General features: G+C 39.7%; 1 protein-coding gene across 1 annotated transcript; it reads left to right on the forward strand.

The window, feature by feature from the left end:
- Positions 1 to 1,745: 1,745 nt before the first annotated feature.
- LOC106936495 (ubiquitin carboxyl-terminal hydrolase 45-like) lies at positions 1,746 to 24,841 on the forward strand. The gene is made up of 12 exons (XM_015017552.1): positions 1,746 to 1,838; positions 2,102 to 2,232; positions 11,025 to 11,112; positions 14,061 to 14,142; positions 14,456 to 14,547; positions 16,168 to 16,224; positions 16,349 to 16,480; positions 17,325 to 18,000; positions 18,605 to 18,702; positions 18,789 to 18,875; positions 20,772 to 20,916; positions 22,469 to 24,841. The coding sequence occupies exons 1-12, from the start codon at positions 1,761 to 1,763 to the stop codon at positions 22,597 to 22,599; spliced, it is 1,797 nt and encodes a 598-aa protein (XP_014873038.1). The 5' UTR covers positions 1,746 to 1,760; the 3' UTR covers positions 22,600 to 24,841.
- The last annotated feature ends 534 nt before the right edge of the window (positions 24,842 to 25,375 follow it).

Below are 25,375 nucleotides of genomic sequence, written 5' to 3' on the forward strand. Positions count from 1 at the left end.
TAATTGATTAATCAATTAGTTGAAGATTATTTCAATAATCTATTAATCGCGATTAATCCAATTAACTGTTTCAGCCCTTTATTATTTTATGACAATATCTGGTATAAATCTGAAGTAGAGCTGTGTAATACAGTGCTGATCTCATCGCAAAGAACCTGCTTACAAGTAATCATTTTATTTGCCGACTGTTTACCTAACAAATCACAAGGATTTCCATTCTGCCGCAGCAATAAATTCATGTCTCTGTAGGACGTGTAAACACTCATCTATTTATGAGGCTGGTCCAAAGCGACGCTGAATACGGTACCACAATAACAGAGTCCACTGGCCGCGTTGCGCAGTGAAACACAGGGCAGCAGTTCACCCCGAGTTGGCTTGGAAACACCGACCTTGCGAGTGGTGCTCAGTCGGTGCAGAGCGCGTTGACAACACGGCCTCCTCAGCCGGCCCCTGGTCATGTCATGGTGACTGCAAACTGACATGCCTCTGCAACAATGAAGTTGTTTTTTTCAGCCATTTTGTTAATCACCCTCAGGGTCTCGGCGGTTGATTGAAATTCGAGCGAGCGCGCTTTGCATGCTTCTCCCTCTCCCTGTCTCTCTCTCTGCCTTGTTTGTATTGTCCCCTTGAAAATTGCAATCTTTTTCAGTGAAAACACATAATTGTCAGAGGATGAGCAGTGTCTGCATTCACAGTCCCAGCTTTATTGTCTGTTTTCCATAGCAACAGTGTTTATTGGCAGTATTTGACAAAACAAATAACCATTGAAAGGCAGAGGAGGAAAAAAAAAGTGCCTCTATAATGTGAAGCAGCAGCCATTGTTTCAGGCCAACTCCTCACCAAGGTTCCTTCTCTGTGGAGAAACACCGTGGATCATAAATAACTTTTTGAAAGCCTTTTTTTGAAAGCCTCTTTCAGAATAATAAGCTCACCTGAATTTCCAAATGCTGCAAAAATGGACATAGCAATTGGCACAGGTGTTGCATACAGCTTTTTAGGATCCCACAAGTAATCTTCGCCGTCATAAACCAGCGATGCAACCATCAGAGGTTTGTGGCCAATTTACAACTTTACATTTTTGTGACGCTCTCACCAATTTTAACAGATTAAATTTTTTCGTCAGGAAATACAATTAACTCTGACAACATTTATTTGGTCCTTCCTGCTGTAAATAGAATCAGAGCCAACATCACATTTTGTGTGTAAAATGAAGAATTCACTGATAAACAGGATTTTAGTGTTGATAAGAAACAAAATGATTAGAGTTTTAATTTTTTTTTAGCAATTAGATTGTTTAGCATTGCTAGCAGTAAGTATTCCTCATATTTTCTCAAGTCAGTTCCGGGTCAGCTTGTTTCTTCAGAAATTAGACAAAACCCCATCTAAGTGAGGCATTAATTGACGCAAATCAATAGCAAATTGTAAGAAATTTTGGAAACATTCCTCTGTCAAAATTAGTTTCATTTCAAATCAGTACTTCTGATTCTCTAAATATCTAACTTTGAGTCGTCTTCTGTCGGTAACGACTTCCACAATGAAGGGTGTTGCTGGTAGCATTAGGTGTTGTGGGGATCTTTCCGGCTGGCGGCCACCGGTCACAGCTCATGAAGTTAATAATTAATAGTTGGGTCTTAATACAGCGAATGTGTGTGACGATCTGTATGTGTGACGATTGTATGGATTCAGTGGAATCCAGTTTTTCGATGAATGAAATCACCAAAGCGTTTTTCTTTTTGGTTTAGAACCTGTCGCAGACGCACATGCTCATTGACCTCATTCAGGAAGTGAAGGAGAAAGGATACAAGCTGAAGATCTGTCCGCCTGTCGAGACAAATCTGGTACAGTCTGCTGTCATGTATTCTTCCTCTGATGAGACAAATGTAAACTCCGATTAGTCTTTTCTAATTTTCTAATTCAAAATTTTCATGATTTTTATTTTTTCTCACAGAGATGATCATTGTTAAAAACATGCCAAGGAAGCTTGAAAATGTGTCTAAAGTTATAAAAACAATGTGTTTTGCTTCTTAGAGCTCAATTAAAGAGACAGATTTTTGATCTGATAACTTGACATTATCCCTCTATCACTTCCTTACTCCTCCAGAGTCATCTGACTGTGGTTCTGTCCAGCCCTGATCCGCTGACTGCAGCCATGATTCATTTCCTACAGAGCATGAAGGAGTCAGGGAAAGGCCCCGTCAACCCAAAGGTCCTCTTCAATCAGCTTTGCCAGAAGTACGGTGTGACCCTTTAAGTCAGCATCTAATGCCTCTCACTCCTGACCTCAACTGTCTTAACTCTCTTGATACATCTTCTATTGTTTTTGGTCAATAATGTGAAAAAATGAAACATTCAGAGCTTTGCAACCCGTGAGGCTTTCGAGATGCAACAACAAAAAGGTACATTATTTTTTTCTTTAATAAGCCTGACCTGCTGATTCGGATTTTGACCAATACAGATTTTTGACGCTGTCAGGTGTTAAAAGTTCTCAGTCACAACACACTTTCAATGTCTCAATATATTAGGGGGGGAAAAGAATCAACAGTACCCGCAAAGAAACACAAATTAGTTTTAACTACACAAAGTAGTGTTCTTAAATGACAATAAAAGGTATAAATCATTGCTGACCATACTACTACTGACTAAACTATACTATACTTTCACATTTTAAAAACAAAACTTGCACAACAGTTTAAGCTACAGATCTGTTTTGAGCCTTTTATCAAAACTAGAGTGAGGGTAGTTGAGGACAAACTTAACAAAACAACCTGTAGTGTCTTGAGTTTTATTTATTTTTTCTTGTAGTGCAAAAAGAAAATACCGAAATGCAGCAGCTTCATGGCTATTTAAATGTAAATAATCGGTTTCACATGTAAATATCTGGAAATTGATTGGCACACCGCTAGTTGTAATCATTTGGATCATACTCTTTCCCTCTCAGCCGTAGCAGCCTTTACTTCCACCTGCTTTCTTCCCATTTCAACAGTGATGAACATTACTAACCAGGTAACTCCTGCTCCCAGCAGTGCACCGTCATCACACTCTGCCCCTTATTAAATGATCAGCAGCTAACTTTGGCTGATCTCCAACACGCTGTGTGACTGGCAGATCCAACGACTTTCCTTCTGTGAGCTGAACAGCAATGTTCTCTTTCATGAACAGGTTCAGTGACTTCCTGTAGAGAGTACAGCACACTACTGGTTGGGTAGTGTTGCCTGTGTGTGTATGTGTATCTGTGTGTATGTGGCGGGTCTCGCACTGTTTGTCAGTGCAGGTGGGTAACCAGGACGTTTAATGCCGGATGAGCGAGTCCGTCTCTGGTGCGGCTTTGACGGTTATTCTGGTACCTCGCCGTCATCAGACGGTCCGCCGTGTGCTTCTGTGTTGCGAGCGTGGTCGGCCACCTCACCTGGCACCATCTCGGGCTGCAACACACATGCAGGCAATTGTGCATTCAAACATCACACAATGCCCACACCTTTATGCACTCATTCGCTTAATTTCAGGTGGGGCTCATCTATTCCATTGGCATTCATTCGTGAAGAGAGAGATTTGGTTTCAAGCCTCAGCACCCATCACCCAGTTAGACGTCATGTTTGCTTTAAAGGGGCAGTATTATGTAAAATTGACTGTTTTGAGCTTTACATTATGTGATAATGTTATTCCCTCGTCAAAAACAAACTTGGAGTGTTGCTTTGATGCACTTATGCAGGTTTGAGAAACCCTTTAGTTTCCTGTGGCAACCATTCAGCTGTGCAAAACACCTAGTGCCGTTTTCAAGGCAGAACTGCAGTTTCCAAGTTTCTGAGCTTCTACCTCACCTCTACTCCCCCTCTCAGTTCCTTCAGACTAGCCAGCACCAATTAGCAAACACCTGGTGGAACTACACATCTGCTGAGCTCATTATGCCTTCTTCTTCTCAGTACAATGGTGGTAAAAATGTCGTTAAAAGGTTAGTAGAGAAGCCATGTTGTGATGACTTCCTAAAGGTGGAGTTTCAGAAAGAGCAGGAGTTTCTTAAAGAGCCAAAAGCCCGATTTCAAGGTGCTAAATTACAAAAACAAATTTCCTTTAATTAATATTTTATATACATAGCATTTTTCTAACAACTCAAGGTAACATAGTTACTTGATTGTGTTATAAATTGATACTATGTGCCTGGAAAACACATAATTCTTCCCCTTTATTTCAGACTGTAAAATAAGTGCTGTTTTCTTCCAAACAGAACATATAGAAAAAAATCCAAATCTTCTACTATTCACTGAGAAATAGTTATTTTTCTCCTTGGTGTGAAAATCGAAAAATAACAGATTAAAAACATAGTTTCACCTGTACACTGGAACTCTGTACATGTATCTAAACTGAGGCAATTTTGAAAATTCCTTAGTTTAATAAGTTTTCAGACAAAGCACCATGAAAGAACCAGAAAACCTGCAAAGTCTTTATTTGTACTCTGCGATGCAGGTCTAGACATTGTGTGCCAGAAATTCAATTGAATTCCCCAATGTGGCCTTGTTATTTAGAGGCGATACCTCCCAGTTTCAAACAGTGGCACCTATTGAGTCGCACTGGAAAAACAAATGTATATTAACCAAATCACTTAATTTGCTTGACACCAACTGTGAGCATATTTTTTGTTTTTGAAAATGTGTCTGTGTAAAATCCCATTTCAGATTACAAACATGTTGTAGCTCTCCGTTTTCATTCTTTTAAGCAGAAATCCTTGAAGGTGTTTGCAAATATTTGAAAGGAAAGCTTTTTTTTTTTACTTTATGCTCCAGATAGAATAATTCCTCCTTCTCCAAAATCCATCATAATCACTGCTGAATTTCTAATATTTGTATGTGAGTGTTACAGGGAACACTTTTTACAAGGTAAGAAGATTCACATTTACATACTTCCTAAGTAAGTAAGATACAACTAAATATTGCAATATGGAGAAGGTACGACATAAGTAACCATAAGGAACAAGCCCCACAATAATGTAGCCCACCATGTACGAAAAAAAAAAAAACTAACATCGCTTTTAAGTCTGCTCTGGTGTAAGAGGAAACATTGTTTATGACATGGCGGTATTAAACCATGTGGCATGGATTCAGGAAGATTTGATCAAATCAACAAACATGTCAGGAGGGAAAGAGGTCTGTGTTTCTAAGCTAGCTACTTCCAGCTTGTGTAGATACTGCTTTCCAGCCCCAGCTAGGCGAGCTACTTCCACAGACAAAACAAGTCGACTTGAACAAGTAGAAGCCATGGCTACACCAGCAAAATCAACTTGGGGAAACTATCGCAGTCACTCTGTTCAATAATCCGTGTCGCGTCCGACATCCATCATGGCGCCTCCACATGATCAGGTGACATGGATGCAAAGAATCAATAGCAGGCCAAGTTATGAGCTGTGCGGTTCCCAAAGCAAATAGCCTGATTGATTCACCTGCTAATACCAGCTTTTTGTGTGCTACTGTTACTCCTTCTCATTTAAAATCAAACTATTCCTTATTAATTCATGTGTTTTGATTCCTTGTGGTTTATCGCCATGCTTGGGAACGCATTCATTCCTTTCTTAAGCCATTTTATTTTATTTTTTTATTATTATCAGTCTCCTTCACAGAGCGGCTCATCCGCATTCTTTCAGGTCTTGAGTTCGGAAATAAAAAGTTCAGGGTCAAGAACATATTTTTTCATATTTTTTCATAGTGGTGACCCCGTGCGACAGCAGCACTCTGTGAATACAACCATCCGGAGCCGCTGCCGCTGCAGGGTCTTCCCTTTCAAGGAGGCTGGGTTTGCCCTTGACCTGCGGGGCACTGACATCTCTTTTACCGCGTCTCTTTCAGCGTCTTTCTCGATGTGCGCCATGGCAAGCAGGTTAATAATGCTTCCTGGCTCCGAATCGAGGACTGTTTGAGTGTTTCATGTGCGCCAGAGCCCTTCTTGGTTTTGTGTGTGTGTGTGTATGTGTTTTTGCGCATGGGTTCACTTGGATTTGACCTCGACCAGCTGAGTTCCCTACAGCCTTCTTCCTCGTCCTTCTGCCAGAGCGCAGGGCTCCGGTCGTCGCCTGGACTGGCGCCAGGCTGTGTGTGGTCAGCACCACGCTGTATCTGGTGCCAGGGACGGTCCCAGCTTGTAACCAGCGTACTTCAAAGCTAGTCATCAGCTAACTTGTAGCTAATGGTGAGACAGAGAGGACAAAAATAGGAGCTTGCCAAGGTTTCAAGTATTGGGTTCCACCAATCTCCCAGTCCAAAGCAACATTTACATTTTTTAGTACTACTTTCAGTATATTTCTGTACCTGGATATACACTCCACGCATCACCAATATGTTAGCTGAACAGAATTATCCATACAAATATCAATCTACACCTGCTTCTTTCAAGGGCTGATTCAATTTCAGGATAGCCACTGGACATGTTTTGTGTTGGCGTGCGCCTGCGTGTGTGTGTTGCGAGCGTGAAAAGTACGCAGGCTCCCTCCTCTCTTCTTCCATTGTGGATTAAAGTCTGCATACCCACATCATTCAAATATTTTTGAGGAATAAGCTTTGTGAGAAGCCTTTCATCCCTGATAGAAATAGCAGAGGACAACAATGAATTCCATCATGCGAGTCTCACAAACGCCAGCGCACACATCCCGGGCCACATACTTTTAACGAAGCAGATATTCACACACACTATTCAATTAGAGAAGTGTTAGATTGCGCATATCTTCCCAACAGAATATGGACGATTTTGAGTGTTTTTAAATACATTTGTTTGTGTTAACCGTGAAATAAGACTGTGTTTTTTTGGGGGTGGGGTTTGTCATGGTTGGTATTTTAAGCTATTCATGATGTAGCAAAAGAACCAAAAACTAATTGTAAAAAACACTTTTTAATATTATTTGAAAATGAATAAATATGTGTGGAACATTACACTGTGTTATTGCTTCGCATTAAAAATACATAATAGAGAAGCACCAATCAGAGGTTATGTGGGTTATTAACGACCACCAATTTTATAAAGCTATGATAAGCCGAAAACCAGTGTTGACCTATTCAGCTTTAAGTTTTTTTAACAACTCTGTCTAACCACAAAATACATTACTGTTTTCTGCGAACTCAAATTTAACAACCATAAGGAATGCGTTTTTCATAGTAAAATTCTATAAAAAGTTTAGTTATAGAGTCGCTTCTGTAAATATACACATGCAATAAAGTTTTCTAGGTTATGGGACAGATCAAATCAAAAATGAAATTAATGTTTATTTGTAGAGTTCATTACAATAACAGGGCATTTAAAGCGCTTTACATCATAAAAACATAGTAGAATCACTAAATGTGAAACCAGAAATGAACCGCTCTACAATGAATAAAACCCAAGAAGAAATGTCAAACTTCATCATATCTAGAAAAAAAATGTGATTTACTAGATAACAGATGTTAAGTCATTTACTCATTTATTGTTACTATCCAGAAACAATCAATATTTATCTTAGGACCAGAGGTGACGTCACACTGTGTGAGAGAGTGGAGTAATTTTTCCTCTGCTACTAAACAAGACTTCGCTAATCATTCAAAATAAAGACAAAATGACAACGCAGTTAGTATTTTAAAACTGTCTTTTTATAAATTGACATTTGGCACAGTTAGCAAGGTTAGCATTACTAGTAATTAGCATTGTTGTGTATTTTCTGTAGATTAAGTTGGTCTTTACGTTAGCTGGTTTTAAAATGACTTCCTTTAGTTCTATGATAGAATTAAACTTTTCAAAAGGATAAAAACGAACAAATTTGGAATAATACGGTGAGCTTCCTGTTATTTGCTTTTATCAAGTGCTATCCTAACGTAATATCTCGCATGCCTCTATAGAAAATTGAGTCTTCTTTCCTGAAGCGCCTAAAACTTTTTGTGCTTCCCTTGACTTCCTTTATGCTCAGTAAATTTCATGCCAAAAATAACTGCGTTTTCTCCTCTCAGTAACAAACTGCACACCAGAGAGAGTTGTTGTGAGACTTGTTGAAGTCTAGGTGTGGGGCATTCACTGATGTGTGGAGGGGATTAAGTCAGATTCTTGTTGCTTGCGTAAAAACCGGACAAATTCTGTCACCAACCCCTTTCTGAGCATTTCCATTGCAAAACAGTTTTCACTAATTTACATTAATTGATATGTGTAATGCAAGATTTAAGTAATAAAATTGTGTTTTTGGTTTCAGAGTGCCACTGAATACAAACAAATTTTTATGCTACATAGATTTTCAGCACATTTTGAGCTAATAGTTTCATACATAGTTTGAGCTAATAGCTAAATACATCCCATTCTGATGTATTTCTGTATAATATGGCTATTTGTAGGCAGAGGATTACTGTATTGTGTGAAGTGTGTGCCTCTGTTTTGCTCATACATGTATGTGTTCTGACTGGGTGGATGGTTGGGGAGGGGAAGCTTGTGTGGCCTTGTGTCTGGTACTAACTCATCCGGCTATTAATTGTGTTAGCACCGCAGCTGTTTGCATTGGCCAGATTGAGAGCAGCGCTACAGGGCCCTTCTGCTTCCCTCCACTGGGATGAGCTTCCAGACCTCCTCATTCCCACTGATCCCAACAATGCTTTTCATTTCCAGTTCCATCTCCTTCTTTTTTTATTTTGTCTATTTATTTATTTTTTTATCTCCACTTTTGTATTTGTGTTCAAATGTGCGGTATATTTCAGTTTTCTTCAGACCAAGCCATTACTTCCTATGTTTATTTTGTTTTCTAATTTGGAATAACTAAATGTATGTCATTAGCTGGTTAATATCTTCATTTGTTAACCAGCACACTTAATGTTCATGCACAACCAAAGGTTTTGGGACCTTGTCTACATGTTAAATTTTGAAGGTCCCCCTAATCTTCTCCAGGCTTATTACCAACAATGTGTACCAACAGTTTTCTGCAATTTGTTATAAATTTGTACATTTTGTGAGCTCAAAAACATTTTGAAATCTTCTCAAGAGTTCATACATTTTACCAGGCAGTGAAATAAATTGTTCTATTTCACCAAAACATCTAAAAACAATGTAGCACTGCTCAACCACTTCTCTTCTGATTCTGATTATTAATAGCTGATATTTATATTTTGACACTTTATTCTAATGATTTCTTTTTTATGTTGCTATAATTCTATTTTTTATACTTAAAAAACATAATAAAGTTGAACCCCAGTAATGCTAAAGCAGTTAGGCATCCAAACATCCTTGGTATTGTTTGATGGCATCTCTAATCAATAAATACTCCTCCTATTCAGCGAGCTGGCCCGACCAACCTGTCTTTAGTTATGTGGCTGGCTCGGTCCAACAGGTTGCCATGGCTGCAGTCTCGGCTGCCCATCTGCCCCTGGCATCTGTCCGCACATCTGCTTCACCGTGGACAGCCAGGGAGGAACCCAAGGAGAGCCTCCCCTCTAATTCCTTTAGCAATAATAACCCTGTTGGAGGTTGACTTTGTTGATAAAATGTGAAAGAAGTGCCTTACTATATTATTGCCGTCTTCATGCCAAGACTTCTGTGGTTTAGTAAATTCAAGTATTTTTGTTATTATTGTAAGTGGGTTATTAAAACCCTTAACTGTCAGCCCCAAAACACTTGCATGCGAGCCAGTGAATCCATGAGGACACCGGCGTCCTATCGACAGTAAAGTGGTTCGAATTCACAAAATTAAATGTGTTATTAAATGTATGGTAGCAAATCTGTAAAACCCCAGTAATTATGTTAATTGCAGTAAAGGAGATGAACTGGTCTAATTTGGGGAACAATTGGAAAGACCTCAACAGCGTCCTTCAAGAAGCAATTGTCAATCTCAGAAGGGTAATACGGCCATTTTCAAGCAACTTGCATTTTATTCCACAGTGAGAATAATTATTAAATTAGAAGACGTTAAACTAGAAAATCTTAATAGTAAATGCTCCAACCAATCTCAGATAAATTATAAAACAACCGACGCACATCTCATACTCTAATAACCTTTTTGTATATTAAATGTTAAATCGCTTCTCTGTACCAAAGTGTTGCTTCTTTGGGAGAGTTTCCAGGAGAATAACAGCTCAGTATTTGCATATTATTTTCTGAAAACTTTGTATTACATCCTGTTTCTATTCTGATCATTGTTTTGACTCCTGACTATTATGAAATATGACAAATTATACCCGGATCTTGCAAAAACAACTCTAAATGACCTACTGCAGGTAGATATTGCGTACTAGGTTAATAAAATAACATTTCCTTGAAGTAGACCGTGAAGACAGAATGGAGAATCACTGGAAACCGCAGGTTGTCGAGGCAGGCATGAAATGTTCCCCTGACATTCATAAAATGTCCTGCATCAGAAAGGGTTACTTTTGCACCTGGAGAAAATCCAAATGTAAAAAAATTAAAAAAAAGGCAGGCGGCAAAAGAGCAGCACCAGTTTCCTTTCTAAATATTGTCTGGAGTCTGGTTTGTGTTTTTGGTCATTTTGGAGCCAAATAAGCATGAAATGATAATGTTCAGATACATGAAGCTGCAGAACGATAGAAAGAGAAGTGTGGCTTCTTTTTGCCTTGGCTGCATAAACATGTTCAATATTCGCACTTTTATGCTCAGATCTGTGCCAGTTGGTTCTGTACGGAACAATGCAGCCGTCATCGAAGTTTATTTGCCTGGTAGTCTGTCATGTCTTCTCCTAACACACATGCATTGTGTGAGTAATCTGAGCTGCTTCCAGCCAGGATATCATCCAACACTGAGAAGATATGAAAAGGCCTTCACTAAACCCAATTGTAGATTCATCTTTTGTTCATGTTTCTTTTGTTTCTCAGCTCATTGTGTGATTTAGTTCTTTCTGACTTCATTGGGTGTTTGTTTTGTTGTCTGCCAATATGTTTGTTTTGTAAAATGTTGAAGATTCACTCCCAACACTGTCCGTTCACTGTACTGTTTTTTTTTTTTTTGTCTCTTTTCCATACTTTCTGTTTCTCTGTTCAGCTTCTTATTATTCTTATTTCGCCTGGTCTCATAGTTTCGTTCTGTTGCAGAGCTCCACGCTTCAAGGGCTACCAACAACAAGACAGCCAGGAACTTCTGCACTACTTGCTGGATTCCATAAGAGTAGAAGAAACTAAAGTAAGTTTATAATTTGTGAATTCAGAATCCATTTTACAAGGAATCTTTTGCTAAGTTCATTCAAGGTTTGGTAAGGTATTAGGATGGCAACTATAGGTTATTTTTGATGATTAATGGAATAAAAAATTGTCTTGTTCTGCAGATTTTTTAGTTTGACCTTACGATAGTAGAAATTCATTAAAAATCACAATAACACATAAATTAGAAAATGAACATTTTCATGGTGTAGTGCCTAAAATGCAACTGCACCATTCCTTCATTGGATGTTTAATAATTTGCAGCAAAGGGCGCATCTGCACCCAAAATAAATACTTCTAACATCACCGTGAAAAGCTCAGCCCTTTTTGCTTGACTTAACATCAACAGTGTAGGGTTGATCTGTTCATTATTTTTGGATTAACCAATTAGTAAATGGTTAAAAAAAATTAACGATTAATTGATTACTAAATTAGTGACAATTATTTCAAGAATTTATTAATCTGATTAATTGATTCTTTCTTATTTACTCACTCACTTTTAGATAAATTCATGTATCTGAAAGTAAGGCGTTAATAATCGTCCCGCAGTATTAGCATGATGCTCAGGAGGAGCGTGGTAAATGTCACAGTCAGACAGAGGGGATTCAGGGATGGTGTCCCGTCAGACCGTCAGTTCCCGAAACCACACAAAAAAAAGCTTGTAAAATGCATGTGGGATCAGTGCAAACCTGCCTGACTGTGCACATTGTAAGAAGCCTGCAGGTTACGCTGTGACCCCTGTCTCTTAAGATCTTTGTTAATGTTAATAAAATAACATTTCCTTGAAGTAGACCATGAAGACAGAATAGAGAATCACTGGAAAATACCTTAAAATACCTTAAATTCATTAGAAAAAATGTAAGTTGACCTTAAACATGCTAATGAGAGGTCTTAAATTATTTTGTATTTTTCTTGTGGGACTTCTCTGTCAGACATATGTTTGAGTCATATGCAGACATTTTCATTATGTTTTGACTCGAGGTGGTTGAGGCTATCGCTAACCAACTTGCTAACACACCCTTGATAGTGTGCTAGCTAGCTTTTTGCATCCATAATGGGTAAGTATAAATTTAACGCTTGTTGGCAAGATGGTGTTTATCTTTGCCATTGACTGACTTATGTTGCCAACCCATATGATGCAACATTCATTCTGTGCAAAAAAAGCTTGACACTACCATTACATAAAACATACTATTTTCTTTTGTACATTTCTGTCATGATACAAGTCTTAAATTTCATTCATAATGGTTTTTAAAAACCTCAAATTTGAGTTGGTGAAACCTGCAGAAATCCTGGTGGGTTTTTTTCTTGGCAAACACAGCGGTCCCCCCCTTCCCTCAGCCCCTCCACAGGGCAATTAGGAGACCCCACAGCATCTCTTTGGAAGGGGCCCACCAGTGCCTACGTGAACCAAGGAGGAGAAGTTAGCGGGTGTATTTAGTAGTCAGCCTCAGGCCCAGGAGGAGCCACAGGCTGGGCTCCCTCTGCTCCCATTCAAACTTGTGAACGCCATCAGTTGTGCCACTTAGGGGGCTTGCAAGTGGCACTACCGGCATCATTGTGTGATCTTGGGAAACCCACAGCTGCTGAATGAGCTCCAGGGCCGTTCCATTGTGCTTGAGGGTCACCCAGAGCCCCCTCCAGCACACACACACACACACACACACACACACACACACACACACACACACACACACACACACACACACACACACAATCACCGCCAATCCAATCAAGGAAGCAGAAAAGGAGGGTGTGGGGGGGCACCTCTATTCATCCACTCAGAAACTCATTTTTACAGCAAAGATACAGTGGCATTGTAAACCCCAAATTGTGGAATATTTTTAATTGAACGCACACATTATCCCAGTTTCCTTTCTAATGACTGAGTGGACAATAGAAGACAATCAAAGTGGCTTTGGTCGCTTTTGCGTGCCAACAGCAAATTTTAACCACAGTTTGAAATGAATCCGTCTTAATAATCGAAGAAAGAATTAAATAGAACCACAACTCAAACGACGGACCGACCCGTGCTTTCCTTGGCCGCGGGTCAGGAAGAGACCGGTGCTTTTCCCACTAGGAGGTCACAAAGCTTCAAGTAGCCCCAAGTGTTTGTGTTGATCGCCCATTAGGATCAGCGATATGAATATGCTAATTCAGGCCCAAGCAATTATCGGCAATTAACCGAGATGGGGAGTATTTCTCTCGTCCGGCGCGTCTTCGCCTCCATCTTCACGTTGGCTTCCATGTACCAGTCTGACGGCCCCCACCCCTCCCCTCCTATCGTCTCCGGGACAGCGCACTCTTATTTTTGGGAGGGAAAGGAATCGCAGGGAAGGGGGTTACTGGTAATTAATTAGTAGGCGAGCCACAGCCTGGTTTGACTTTGGTGGGATTAGCGGGGGCTTTTTGACCTAAATAGCCAGTTCTGTGCGTGGGTCCCGGTACAATGGGGGTCGGTGGGGCTGATTGGTCATGACTCAGACATAGACCACAGCCAATTATCTATTGATTGGTGCTTTACAGTGGCTGTGCCTCTTCACAGTTCTCTCACCAACACACTCACTGACCATGTCACCTTCAATGAAGGGGGTCCTACCTAAAACCTACACACACACACACACGCACGCACACATATATATATATTTATACACAGTTCATTATGAGATTTACATGGTAACAGTTGTAGACAAGCACAATAATTATTTTACACTAATGATGCCTATAATGGGTATACCTGTCAAACTCAGCTGCAGGCTAGATTCTGATATCTCACTAATTTGTATAATAATAATGAATACTTTAACCCCAACCACCCACATATCATCATGGATGAAAAATGTTTAGTTTTGCACTTTGTTTATATTTCTGAACAGCATTTTAAAGTTTAACTGTCACTGTTTGTGATTTTTTTTTTTTTTTTGCTTGCAGAGAGTGAAAGCGGCCATTTTAAAGGCATTCAACAATCCAACAGAGAAGACGGCAGATGAGGAGACCAAACGCCAAGTCAAAGGTTGAACAAACAGCACTAAAAAGATGTCCAAGACCAATAGTTCCACCTGGTGGTGGTAAATGAAAATGCAGTCACAAGTCAAATCAGAAGATAGTTAAAAAAATAGATGCACAAACACTGTTTCACTGGTGTTTTTTTGTCTTATTTTCTGATGTTTTTGTAACCCATCTTAATTTTGTAAATTGTCTCTTTCTTTTTTTTAAGCATGTTTAAATTATTATGTGTCTGGACACTGATCTGCGCTAAGCTAGAGCATTTTATTAGCATTACAAATGCTGGGAAACTTAACTAAAAACGTTTGTTTTTTCATCAGCATATGGAAAAGAAGGTGTGAAGATGACCTTTGTCGACCGAATCTTCGTAGGCGAGCTTACCAACACCATAATGTGTGAAGAGTGCGAGCATGTAAGTGCATGTGGCAGGGGAAAAAAAAAAAAGAATAAATGGGTGATGAAGCAGCATAGTTTCACGTGTTGTGCTGGATTCAGCCACCATGTAGGACAGAAGCAGCTATTTAATTTGTCGTGAACTTCTTCCTCCTCTTCATTGTTTAGTGTTAAGTGGTTGCTAAGGAGGACTATTAGATTTCCAGCTGCAAAGGCATTCCTCATTAGCCTCATTTGTGGTGAATATTTGTTGTTGTTGTTTTTTGACCTGAAGTCAAGAGAGCTTAAAAAAAAACAACCAAAAAAAATAAGTAATCATCTTCTTTACAAGGTGTGGTAGCCATTAAGTGTTTCTAAGTTAGTTATGTATGGAACAAATGTCGATGATATAATAGAATAAAAAGTCAGAGGGAAAAAAAAAAAAGACAGGAGGTGTTGATGGGGGGAAGAAACAAAAAGCACTTGAAGGACCAGCTCCAACACCAACTGTTTACAGCAGGCACTTACTGTAAGAGCTGTGGCTGTTTAAGAAAACGAATACCACCATGAAAAATAGAAGAGGATGCCTGCAGGAAGAGAGCGCCAGGTGTGCAGCTGGAGAGAGAGAGAAGAAAAAAAAACAAGAGATGCTCCAGCTTCTTCACTTAAATGGGCGCAACGTCTGCAGCTGAAGTTTGAGCCCATGTGGAGCTACACTCATGTGGAAAAAAGACAGCCTTTGTTTTTCTAAAATATTTGAACATGCCATATTTTCTGGACTATAAGTCACTCTTTTTGTCATTATTTAGCTGCTCCTGTGACTTGTATATGTTTTGTTCTTTTTCCTCCTTTTCTTGTCACATTTCTTGATTCATGTGACTCTTATTCCAGAGCAACGTATAGTCTGGAAAATATGGTACTCATATTTAAAAACATTATAAAACCTATAAAAAAGTTTGGTAAAAGAGGGAGAAATAAATTTAGAGACATCTACATGTATTTCTACTTGAAATGGATAAAATCAGACATTTAAATAAAACACATTACATTATATATAAATCATCACAGCAGCACTACTCAGCAGTTTGAAGGTTCTTTTTTTTACCTATTTGAACCATGGATATATTATAATGATCAATAAAAAGAGCAAAATAACCTTTAAAAAAATCAAATCATCAATTCCACCGTACAGAAACTGGTGTAGAAGTGGAGGATATTTCCAAACAGCCAGAGATCCTAGTTCCTGTTAAGTGGCCACCAGTTTTGAAGTTGTCCAAAAAGAGACTGCACAACTTTTATTTTTGTAATAAAAACACAAAGGCCAGGATAAAGGATAGAGACCGACAAAAACCAAGACTTCTAGATGATACTCTTTGAACATACGACTCTAAAAATAAATAACCTCGTTCCAGCTGTGAAGCACGGTGGTGGAAGTGTCATGGTTTGAGGTGATTTGCCCATCTCACCATGATAAAACCCACATTGACCATGTATCAGAGGAATGTGAGCTCATCTGTTAAACTAACGTTTTTCTTATCTCATGAAAAGCTTATCTTTTTTTATTATTATTTTGTGGACATTTTCTGAATCGAGCTTAATGAACATATGCGGACATGTTTTTATGTTCACGTATTGAGCTTTTGTGTCATTTCTTTTCCAGATCTCAACAGTAAAGGAAGCCTTCATAGACATCTCTCTGCCAATCATAGAGGAGAGGGTGAGTCGTTTTGCTTCGTGTTCAACGCCAGTGGAATTGAAAGTCGTTCTTATACTTGCTTTTAATATAATATTGACAGTTTTTCTTAATTTATTTTTTGTTTACCCTTCCCCCATCTCCTCAGATATCAAAACCGTCCAACCCGGGTCGCCTGGGGAAGGGCAGCCGGGAGCAGGACAGCCATGCAGCCCACAGTGAGCAGGTTCTTTCAGCAGCGCACTCTGTCAACAAGAACTCCAGGAAGCCCAGCGGACCGGTGAGGCCGCCGACGCAACCTGCTTCCTGCTGTCCTCCAGTCAGGACATCAAATTTAGTCCTTTTTTAAATGCATTACCTCCAGCACTAAGTCACAATTATTGAGTATCTTTTTTTAGTTTAGATTCATACGTTGTTTTTAACAAACTGGCTCTGCGGCCTATTAAAATTTGGTTGCTTGAAACGGTAAGCTTTTTCTAAGCTGCATAGAAAAGTGTGGAGTTTGAGTCAATAATTATTTCCTTTTACATAATAAATAATTTTGTACAAGGACACTCATGATGAAAACATACTATTATTTCCAAATATTTCTATCTACCCATTCTTTTCTTTCAATATTTCTTTCTTTAATTAATTAACTTTATTTACTTTAATTACTTACTTACTTTACTTATTTACTCAACTTACTAGCTTAACTTGCTTAGTCCAGGACTGAGATTGCTACAATCTATAAAGTATGAAATGATCACATCAAAATTGTCCACAAGTAATTAAAGCTAAGAGCTAATTACTTTCACCTTTGGAAAAATGTCTATTTTTATTCGCCCTGCATCTTTTATTTTTTATTTTTATTTTTTATATACAAAAACAAATGTCCTGAGAATCACATTATGTTTCAGAAACATTTTTAATTGTGATTAGCATGCATTTCTATGATTTTGTTGTTGTTGCTAAAGTATCTATTAAAAGTGAGATGAAGCTCACAGTTCTGCGTTATTAATGGTTCCAGTTCATTTGTGCACAAATCTTGAACAAAGAGCTGCTCTGCTGTTTCAGCTGCTCATTTTATAAAATGGTCAAATTTGTGAATGGACCTGACTCACATTTTGTTTCTTCTCTTCCAGAAGCAACTCAACAGACGACTGTCCAGCTCCATGGAGGAGAAGGGAGCGGCCTGCTGTGCCGAGCGGGCCGAAGAGGAGGCGATCGCTGGCGGCTCGGCACGCGGCGTCTCTGTGTGCAAGATGGCGGCGGCGGGCAGCCTGTCGGACGGCAGCGAGAGAGATTCTGGAGCCCAGGACAGCAGCAACGACGCCGACAGCGAGGCGTCCGAGAACGAGTGGACACCGCGAGGCGGCGCCTCCGGTCACGGCCACGCCTCCACCCCGTCGTCCACCTCCACCCTCACCCTCACCCCGTCCCCCACGGCCGCCTCCTCCTCCTCCCCCGTGTCATCGTCGGCTTCCGCTAAGCAGGGCGGCGCCGTGGAGCAGCTGGTCACCGCGGTTTCTAAAGTCAACCTGGGCTTCTCTTCTTCTCCGGGGGACACGCCCGCGTCGGGTCACTGTCCCCCTGAGGAGCAGGGGGACGGCCAGAGCCGAGACCAGCTCCACCACTACCACCACCAGGGGGCGTTCCAGGCCCTGTCCCACAGTTACACTCCTACCTCCAAAGAGTGCTCCATCCAGTCCTGCCTGCACCAGTTCACGTCGGTGGAGCTGCTGATGGGCAACAACAAGCTGCTCTGTGAGAACTGCACCGAGCGCCGGCAGAAGCAGCTGCGCAAGAGCGGCGCTGCAGGTGAGATCCAACGCCCGGCACGGCCGAGTAGCTCTGTGATCACAGCTCTGCAAAAACAATAAAATCTCACCGAGTACTTTTGGTCTAGTTTCTAGAGAGAATATCTTAATACACGTGAAATGAGACAAAATTAACTCAACTGTAGCTTGTCAGCTATTGTTTTACGTCAGTAATTCCTTAATATTGATGAAAACATTCTAGTTCCATTGGCAAATTATTTTACATATAACAAGACATTTGTCCCATGTCTTTAAAAAAATCTGCCAGTGGAACAAGTATTTTTTTCATCAACATTAAGGAATTATTTAAAATAAGCTCTCACATCTTGCTGAAAAGTTACTTATGAATTAGTTTTGTCTCATTTCACATGTACTGACATATTTGCACTATAAAGTCAGTAAGATTTTTTGTTCTTGCAGTGAAGTAAGAGTAGATCTGTGATATCATCAGTAGGATGGTTAATCCGGTGGTCTGCAGCCCTGAACTTTGATTCTTTTACAGAGATTACACTCTGAAACAGGATTATAATCACTGCAGATGAAGATTTCAACCTCCACGTTTCACACTTAACTTCAGGCTCTTCTAACACATAATATTTCCACAGATAAAAAGATGGAGAAGATTTACACCAGCGCCAGGAAACAGATGCTAATATCCTTGCTGCCTCCTGTTATCACGCTGCATCTGAAACGCTTCCACCAGGTAGGACGCCTCCTGCTCAGCAACGGCCATTAGTGTTGAAATGTAGTACATATAGCTTAATTCTGTATTTGTGTGTGTGTGTAAAGGCAGGGATGAACCTCAGGAAAGTGAACCGTCATGTCGACTTTCCTCTCATCCTGGATCTGGCTCCCTTCTGCTCTGCGTCCTGCAAGGTAGCATCATATTTCCATATCTCAAAAATTCACTTATTACTCATCTTTAATTGGGGAAACATCAATTATTTTGTATTTGTTTGAATCTACCAAGCAAATCTTTATATCAAATAAGTCAAACTCACTTTAGATGTATTTAGTCACCAAAAAACAAACTAGTAACTTAGTAAATAACATGGCAGGCTGTGACAGCCACTCTAAAAAAATAATTAAATAAAAAATTATGAGAATAATATGAGAATAAAGTCAAAATATTCCGACTTTATTCGTGAAATATTCTGACTTTATTCTCATGATTTTATAACTTTATTCTTGTAATTGTATGATTTCTCATGATTTTTTAACATTTTTTCACAGTATGGCCTTGACTCTCTGTCTTAGTATGGTCAGTGTGAATTTGTTGGTGACAACAAAATCACTCACTGTATGAGTGACTTTATTTTTATGTAAAATTCCTGGTTAGGTTTCAACCATATAAACCAGGGGTCCCCAAACTTTTTCCTGTGAGGGCCACATAACTTTTCCCTTCTCTGGTGGCGGGCCGGACATTGTTGACTGGGGGGGGCGTTTCTCACAATTTATTTTCACAATTAACAAATACTTACGAACAAATCTTGTCTGAAACACAACAAATGAAGACAATAATCAGCTACTCCACGAGCTGTTTGGTGTTGCGTTCCACCATCTTTAATCTATTTTTTTCTTTTAGCATCACAAAAGCAATATAACAAAAATATCCACCAGGGGGTGCTCTAGTGGGGTTTTCAAAACCTTGCTGATCCAGCTTAACTAAACAAAAGGCAGCACAATTATGTTTAAGTGTGTTTAAAGTTCTAATTTCGAAATTGGTACAAATATACTTTTAGTATGCCTCAGATATATTTTAGGTTGTACACTTAATACTTAGTTGACTTAAAATGTACTTTCACAAATTTAAGTATGTCTGAAATATACTTAAAGTATACTTTTTTTACCTGGGGTGAGCCTCGATATAGCCAAACTAAGTCAAGTATGGCATTGTTTTTATGCCATATTAGACTGATGCATTTTTACGTTCTTCAGCCCCAACACCGAGGTAATTTTCCACCACAACACGCAAACTTCCCCATTCACTCAGTGCGTTATAGTTCCACACGACATCGCTTAGGATTTGTTGCTGGGCGCGGGCGGGGGGGAGGGAGCGTTTCTCGATTGATTTTTACCCAGAAAGCACATGGGCAAAAACCATGAGTGAAACGGTGACAGGGACTGACTAGCATATATTCCATTGAGGGAAAGTAACTATAACATATTAATTTCTCATATGTTAACATATATACTGTTTTGAAGTATAAGCTGCTACTTACAGGCATCGCTTCGAAGAATTCAACCTGGAATGCGGCGTTCATAACAGTCACGTGTTCATCTGCTCTACCGTTAGCAAACAACCGAACTGATTAAATAACATAAAAGTCAAGCCGTTCCCTAAAAGTCCAACAGATGGCAGTAATGCGCCCCACAGTTTACAGGACACAATTCCTGCTAAAGAGCCCCCTGGTGGTTGAGGAAAAATCCACATATAAACCGGAAAATACAATGAATGAAAAAAAATCTGAATGCTCTCTGGTATTGTTCAGGGGGCCGGACCAAATGTGGAGGCGGGCCGGATCCGGCCCGCGGGCCGTAGTTTGGGGACCCCTGATATAAACATTCCTTTAATAAATTAACACGACATTATTCCAGTCTCTAGCGCCACAAGAATTTGTCATTTCGTTGCCAATTTCACTGTGGCGTCTTTGTGCAGCGATAATAAACCAAGTCTTGAGTCTTCATCTGTAAGTCTAATGTCTTTGCTCAGAATTCAATTTAGACTTTTGCTCAGTTTTTGTCTTTCTTTCTGTCTCTGTGTGGTTTCAGAACCTGGCTGCCGGCGAGCGCGTCCTCTACAGCCTGTACGGGATCGTGGAACACAGCGGCTCGATGCGGGGCGGCCACTACACTGCCTACGTCAAAGTGCGAGCCCCTCAGAGGAGAACGGAGCAGCGCCACAAGAACCTGTCAGGTCAGGGGTCAGCTTCTTTACAATCTGGCATTGTTCTGTGGAAACCTAGTGAAAGTGGCATCTTTTTTTTAATTTATATTTGTCCATTTTCACTCAACGAAAACTGCGCGTATTGGGAAAGGTCATGGAAACCCGAAGGAAGCAGGCATCCTTAGAATAACATGATGTCGTCTTTGTTCAACTATAAGAGCTGCTAATAAAAGCTCATCTGTCACAGTTTGTTCTTCTCTTCGCTCCAGCTGCTTTCCTTTGAATTTTAAAACTACGCCGTCAATGCGAGCGCCACGTTCTGAAGTGCCGGGAAAACTGGCATTTAAATTGTGCGTTGTGTGTCAGGTCAAACCATCAAAGGCTGGAAACTCAAACAGAGCCGAGGTGGCATCCGCAAACTTTAAAACAATCTCAAGGCCACGGATGATTGACTGTAATATTTACACTGTGTCTCTTTTTTTGGGTAAAATAAAAGGTTGCCTTCAAGTAGTTCATTTCAAAGGAGGTTTAACAATCGGGATTGCTTCACTTTGTATAGAAGGATGCGTTTGAAAGACCTTTGCTCCACTGTTCTTTTTAGTTCCATCACATTACCAGGCTTTTGAGTGTGAACAGCCATTTAAAGTCATTATGCAAACTCCAGATGTCAACCAGGCCAATCCAAAACTGCTTTTGTTTTTATTTGAGACATTCTGAGGTGGAACTACTGAAGTGCTTTGGGTTATTATGCTACTTAATAAGCTAAGCACACTAGAACGTGAGGTCAGGACCTGATGACCAGACGTTCTCCTTGAGGAGCTTCTGAAGCTCACTGCCACCTTCATGTTTAACTTTCCATATGATGTTCTTTTTCTGAAGTGCTGTATTGATTTCCTGCCAGATTTTTCGCACACCTTCTAAAAAAGCTCTACTTTTGTCTCGTCAGTCCTCTGAATATTTTCCCAGAAGTCTTGGGAATCATTCAAATGTTTTTCTTTGCCGTTGCTTTTTTCTAGATTAACTCTAGAAACCTTCCTTGGAACTCTGAAATGAAGCAAGTGAGGAATCCACTGCCTTAGATGTTACTCTTTATATGAGCTTGTTTTAAGTCAATAATTATTTAATGTGTTAAAAAAAATTTTTTCACTTATTACACTTATCTTTGTAAAAAAAAAAATCACTTGTATACAAGTTTTGTCTTATTTTAAGTGTAGTAAGACATTTCTACTAGAAACTAGACAAAGATCCTTGGTAAGAATTTGTGTTTTTGCAGCGCAGGATGGATCTAATGACCTTTAATAAATATAATCGTCATTTAAATCTGCAGTTTATTGATCTGAAACATTTCAGTTGAACACAAAAATCAAACGCAGTCCAACTATGAATACTTTTTCTGTTGAATTTAAATCAAAGTGATTACGAAAAGGTCTTAATTTTAATTTACTGAATGTTTAATGTAAAAAAAAAAAAAAGAAAAAAATTTCTTGCTTGTTTTTGTCTTGATCTCCAGATATTTTCCGAGTACCTCCTTATAGAGAGGAGCCTCGCTCCTTTATGATGCTGATGCTTTCCATGTTTTCAGGTGCAAAGGAGGCCGGCGGCAGCTCCCAGGGCCAGTGGGTGTATGTCAGCGACACCACCGTTCAGACTGTACCCGAGTCCAGAGTACTCAGCTCTCAGGCATACCTGCTCTTCTACGAGGAAATGCTGTGATCCTCCGCATCGCTCTACTTCTTTTGATATATTTTTGGTATTTAAAAAAAAAAAAAAAAAAAAACTCAATACAGCTCCTCATGCAGTTCGAATACAGGAAGAGAAGAAAGAAAAAGGGAAGCATTTATCTCCTTGAACAGACATTCTCAAACACACAAAGGATATGCAAGGAATAGGAGAAAAAGTAAATGTCGACATCATCTGGATTTTACCTAGAATTTCATTTCAGATCCTGAATTCAAACCCCCGTCTTCTGGGAGCGAGCTTACGAGAAAGACTTTGGAACTGGTTAGTATTTCTAATTAATCTCAGTCTGAGTACCTTGCTGAAGGTATAAAACGCATGACGGAGTTTGCTACCATAACGAACTAGCAACTAGCAGAATCAATGCATGCCTAACCGCAGTCTGCACTGACTTGTTGATGTCGATACATTGTGTGTCAGAATGAAAGAGCGAAAGACAAATGAATGTAGCTGAAAGGTGCTATGTCTATCAGTTTGGGTGGTTACAGTAAATATATCAATATATTTCATCTATCTTGTCTCCATGTTTATGCTTGTCTGAATTACACGATAATGTTGCCAAGTTGCTCTTTGAAGTTCTGTTCATCTGCAGGTCCTTTAATGCTTGTATCCCATCATGCACTTGCAAGAGGAGAATCGCCGACTGTTTTTGTGGCGCTGTCGTCTGGTATGAGATTAGCTGCTGCTGCCCTAAAAATTTCAAGGTCACTGTGGGTTATTATGGCATTTATTAAAGAGTTATTGTAAGAAGAACACAGGGTCCAATTTTGTTTGTCGTTCAGTAATGCTGGCAAAATGGCAAAAAATGTCATTTTTGTTAAGCTAATAGTCTTCAGTTTGTTTTGAAGAATTCAAAACACATAAATCAGCAATTTTACCTAATATTTATTTTAAAATATGATTTATGTTGACTAGAGGTATGTGTGTGGCTGTGTTTGTCCCGCCTTGCAAAGAAAAACCTCACATTGAGTCATTACATGTTTCATCAGCGGGGAAACAAGAGGAAAAAAGAAATAAGTCTGCTTCCCTCTGAAACAACTTCTGTACTGAAGTTTGTTTTTAATTAGTGCGACCTGGTAACACTCGGGTGTGGGGCTATTGCTTATCACCATCTGATTACTGATTGGTCGAGTCTAAGGTCCGACGACTCCTCTCATTTCTTGATATCTTTTTACGTCTATTTTTTTTACTTTCTGCTGTACAGCAAAGACAAGACAATTCATTATGAGACAAACATATCAAGTAAATGTAAGAAGTTCTTGCATTGGTAATATTGAGAAACCCACTAATATTGCTAAAAACTAATATTTTCATTAATAGTTTCGCCCGTTTACCACTACAAACAGCTGTCGGCGAATACTGATGAAAACTGCTACACATGGCACCTTTTAAGCACATATCACTCTGTAAGCCTATTTGCTTTTTATTTTATTGGAATGTACAAATATCAGACTTTCTGTGATCGAGTTTGCCAAAGACAGGTTTTGCGAAACGGAGGCGAGTTGTACTTTATTTATGCATACTATTGTGAGGTCACCAGTTCAGCAGCATTGCTCAAGCAAACATGGACGACGTTTGTGAAATCAACGGTACCTCATCTGCCTTCGTCGGGTGTGGATCCTGCTGTAAACTAAAAGCACACAAGAATATAAATGATGTGTTTTACAGAGCAGCAGATGTAATCTTCCTCCATGTCACGGGGATGAGAGCAAAATTAAACATTCTTCATATCAATTTGAAGAAATCAGTGAAGGCTGGTTTGGGGGAAAATGAATGTATTGCCTAATTTTGGCATCAGAATACTTTTTTGTTCTCGCTTTGCTCGCCAATCATTTGCCACAAATGTATAAAGAGCTTTCAGACTATCGGGTCACAACCTGGAGTTTAAAAAAACAAAAGAAAAAAGGATGAATTCAGTGCCTCTCCCTTCATATTAACAAACTTGTATGTGATGATAAATATTTGCAGAGTGTAATTTAAACAGGGACGTGTGTGTTTTATTTATGTACAGTATAGAGATTTCTGTTGGCAGAAACAGTACAAAGTGGTATTTGTATAAAAGAGAGTTAAAAAACTCATGGTGCTTTGGGTGTGAAAGATTCCCACCCCCACTGGAATTGAAAGTAAGAAAAATTGAAATTCTGTAACGCTTCAATAAACGTTTTGGAATGAGTAATAACACACATTGTATCGAAATAAATCTGATTTATGAACTGTACAGTCTGCAGGACTCCTTCATTTTTCACATTCCATCATTTTGTGGAACAGTGCTAGCTAAAGAGAAATCAAGACAGATTTTATGTTTCCTACTTTGAAACTGTTGTCATACCGTTTTTTGTTGTTTTTTTTCTGTCCGGGCTGTCAGTGCGCATCCCGCCCATCGTGGCCTGTTCCCGGCCATGACGGGTGCAAAGCAGCACTGCTTCGGAACATGTCGCGAGCTGGTGAAGAGGAGGTGGGTGTGGAATCATGAAAAGGGCAACGTCGAAAAGCATCGTCCCGCGTGTCCTCTTGACTCGTCGCGCGCGGTGACATGCCTGTCACACAGCTGGAACATTGGGACCGGTTGTCACGCGGCCACCAACGAAAACGGCAAATCCCTCCTGAAATGTGTTATTGTCTTTTTTTTTTTTTTAAGAGAGCAGGAGGGCATCTAGCTGGAGGAGATGCTGCTGAGGCGTTTGACGTGATTTAATCTCACTTAATGAAATGTGCCTTCTTCTCCCCCTCCTCTGCACACCCCCCAACATTT

This window comes from Poecilia latipinna, unplaced genomic scaffold, assembly GCF_001443285.1.
Source record: "Poecilia latipinna isolate Pla-1442-1.1 unplaced genomic scaffold, P_latipinna-1.0 Scaffold76, whole genome shotgun sequence".
Classification (NCBI taxonomy): Eukaryota; Metazoa; Chordata; class Actinopteri; order Cyprinodontiformes; family Poeciliidae; genus Poecilia; species Poecilia latipinna.

Excerpts from the sequence above, each read along its gene's own strand:
- LOC106936495 (XM_015017552.1), top strand. The coding sequence starts at position 1,761 with ATGCTCATTGACCTCATTCAGGAAGTGAAGGAGAAAGGATACAAGCTG. Across the intron at positions 2,233-11,024 it reads TTCAATCAGCTTTGCCAGAA|AGCTCCACGCTTCAAGGGCT; the intron begins GTACGGTGTGAC and ends GTTCTGTTGCAG. Across the intron at positions 18,876-20,771 it reads TCTGCTCTGCGTCCTGCAAG|AACCTGGCTGCCGGCGAGCG; the intron begins GTAGCATCATAT and ends GTGTGGTTTCAG.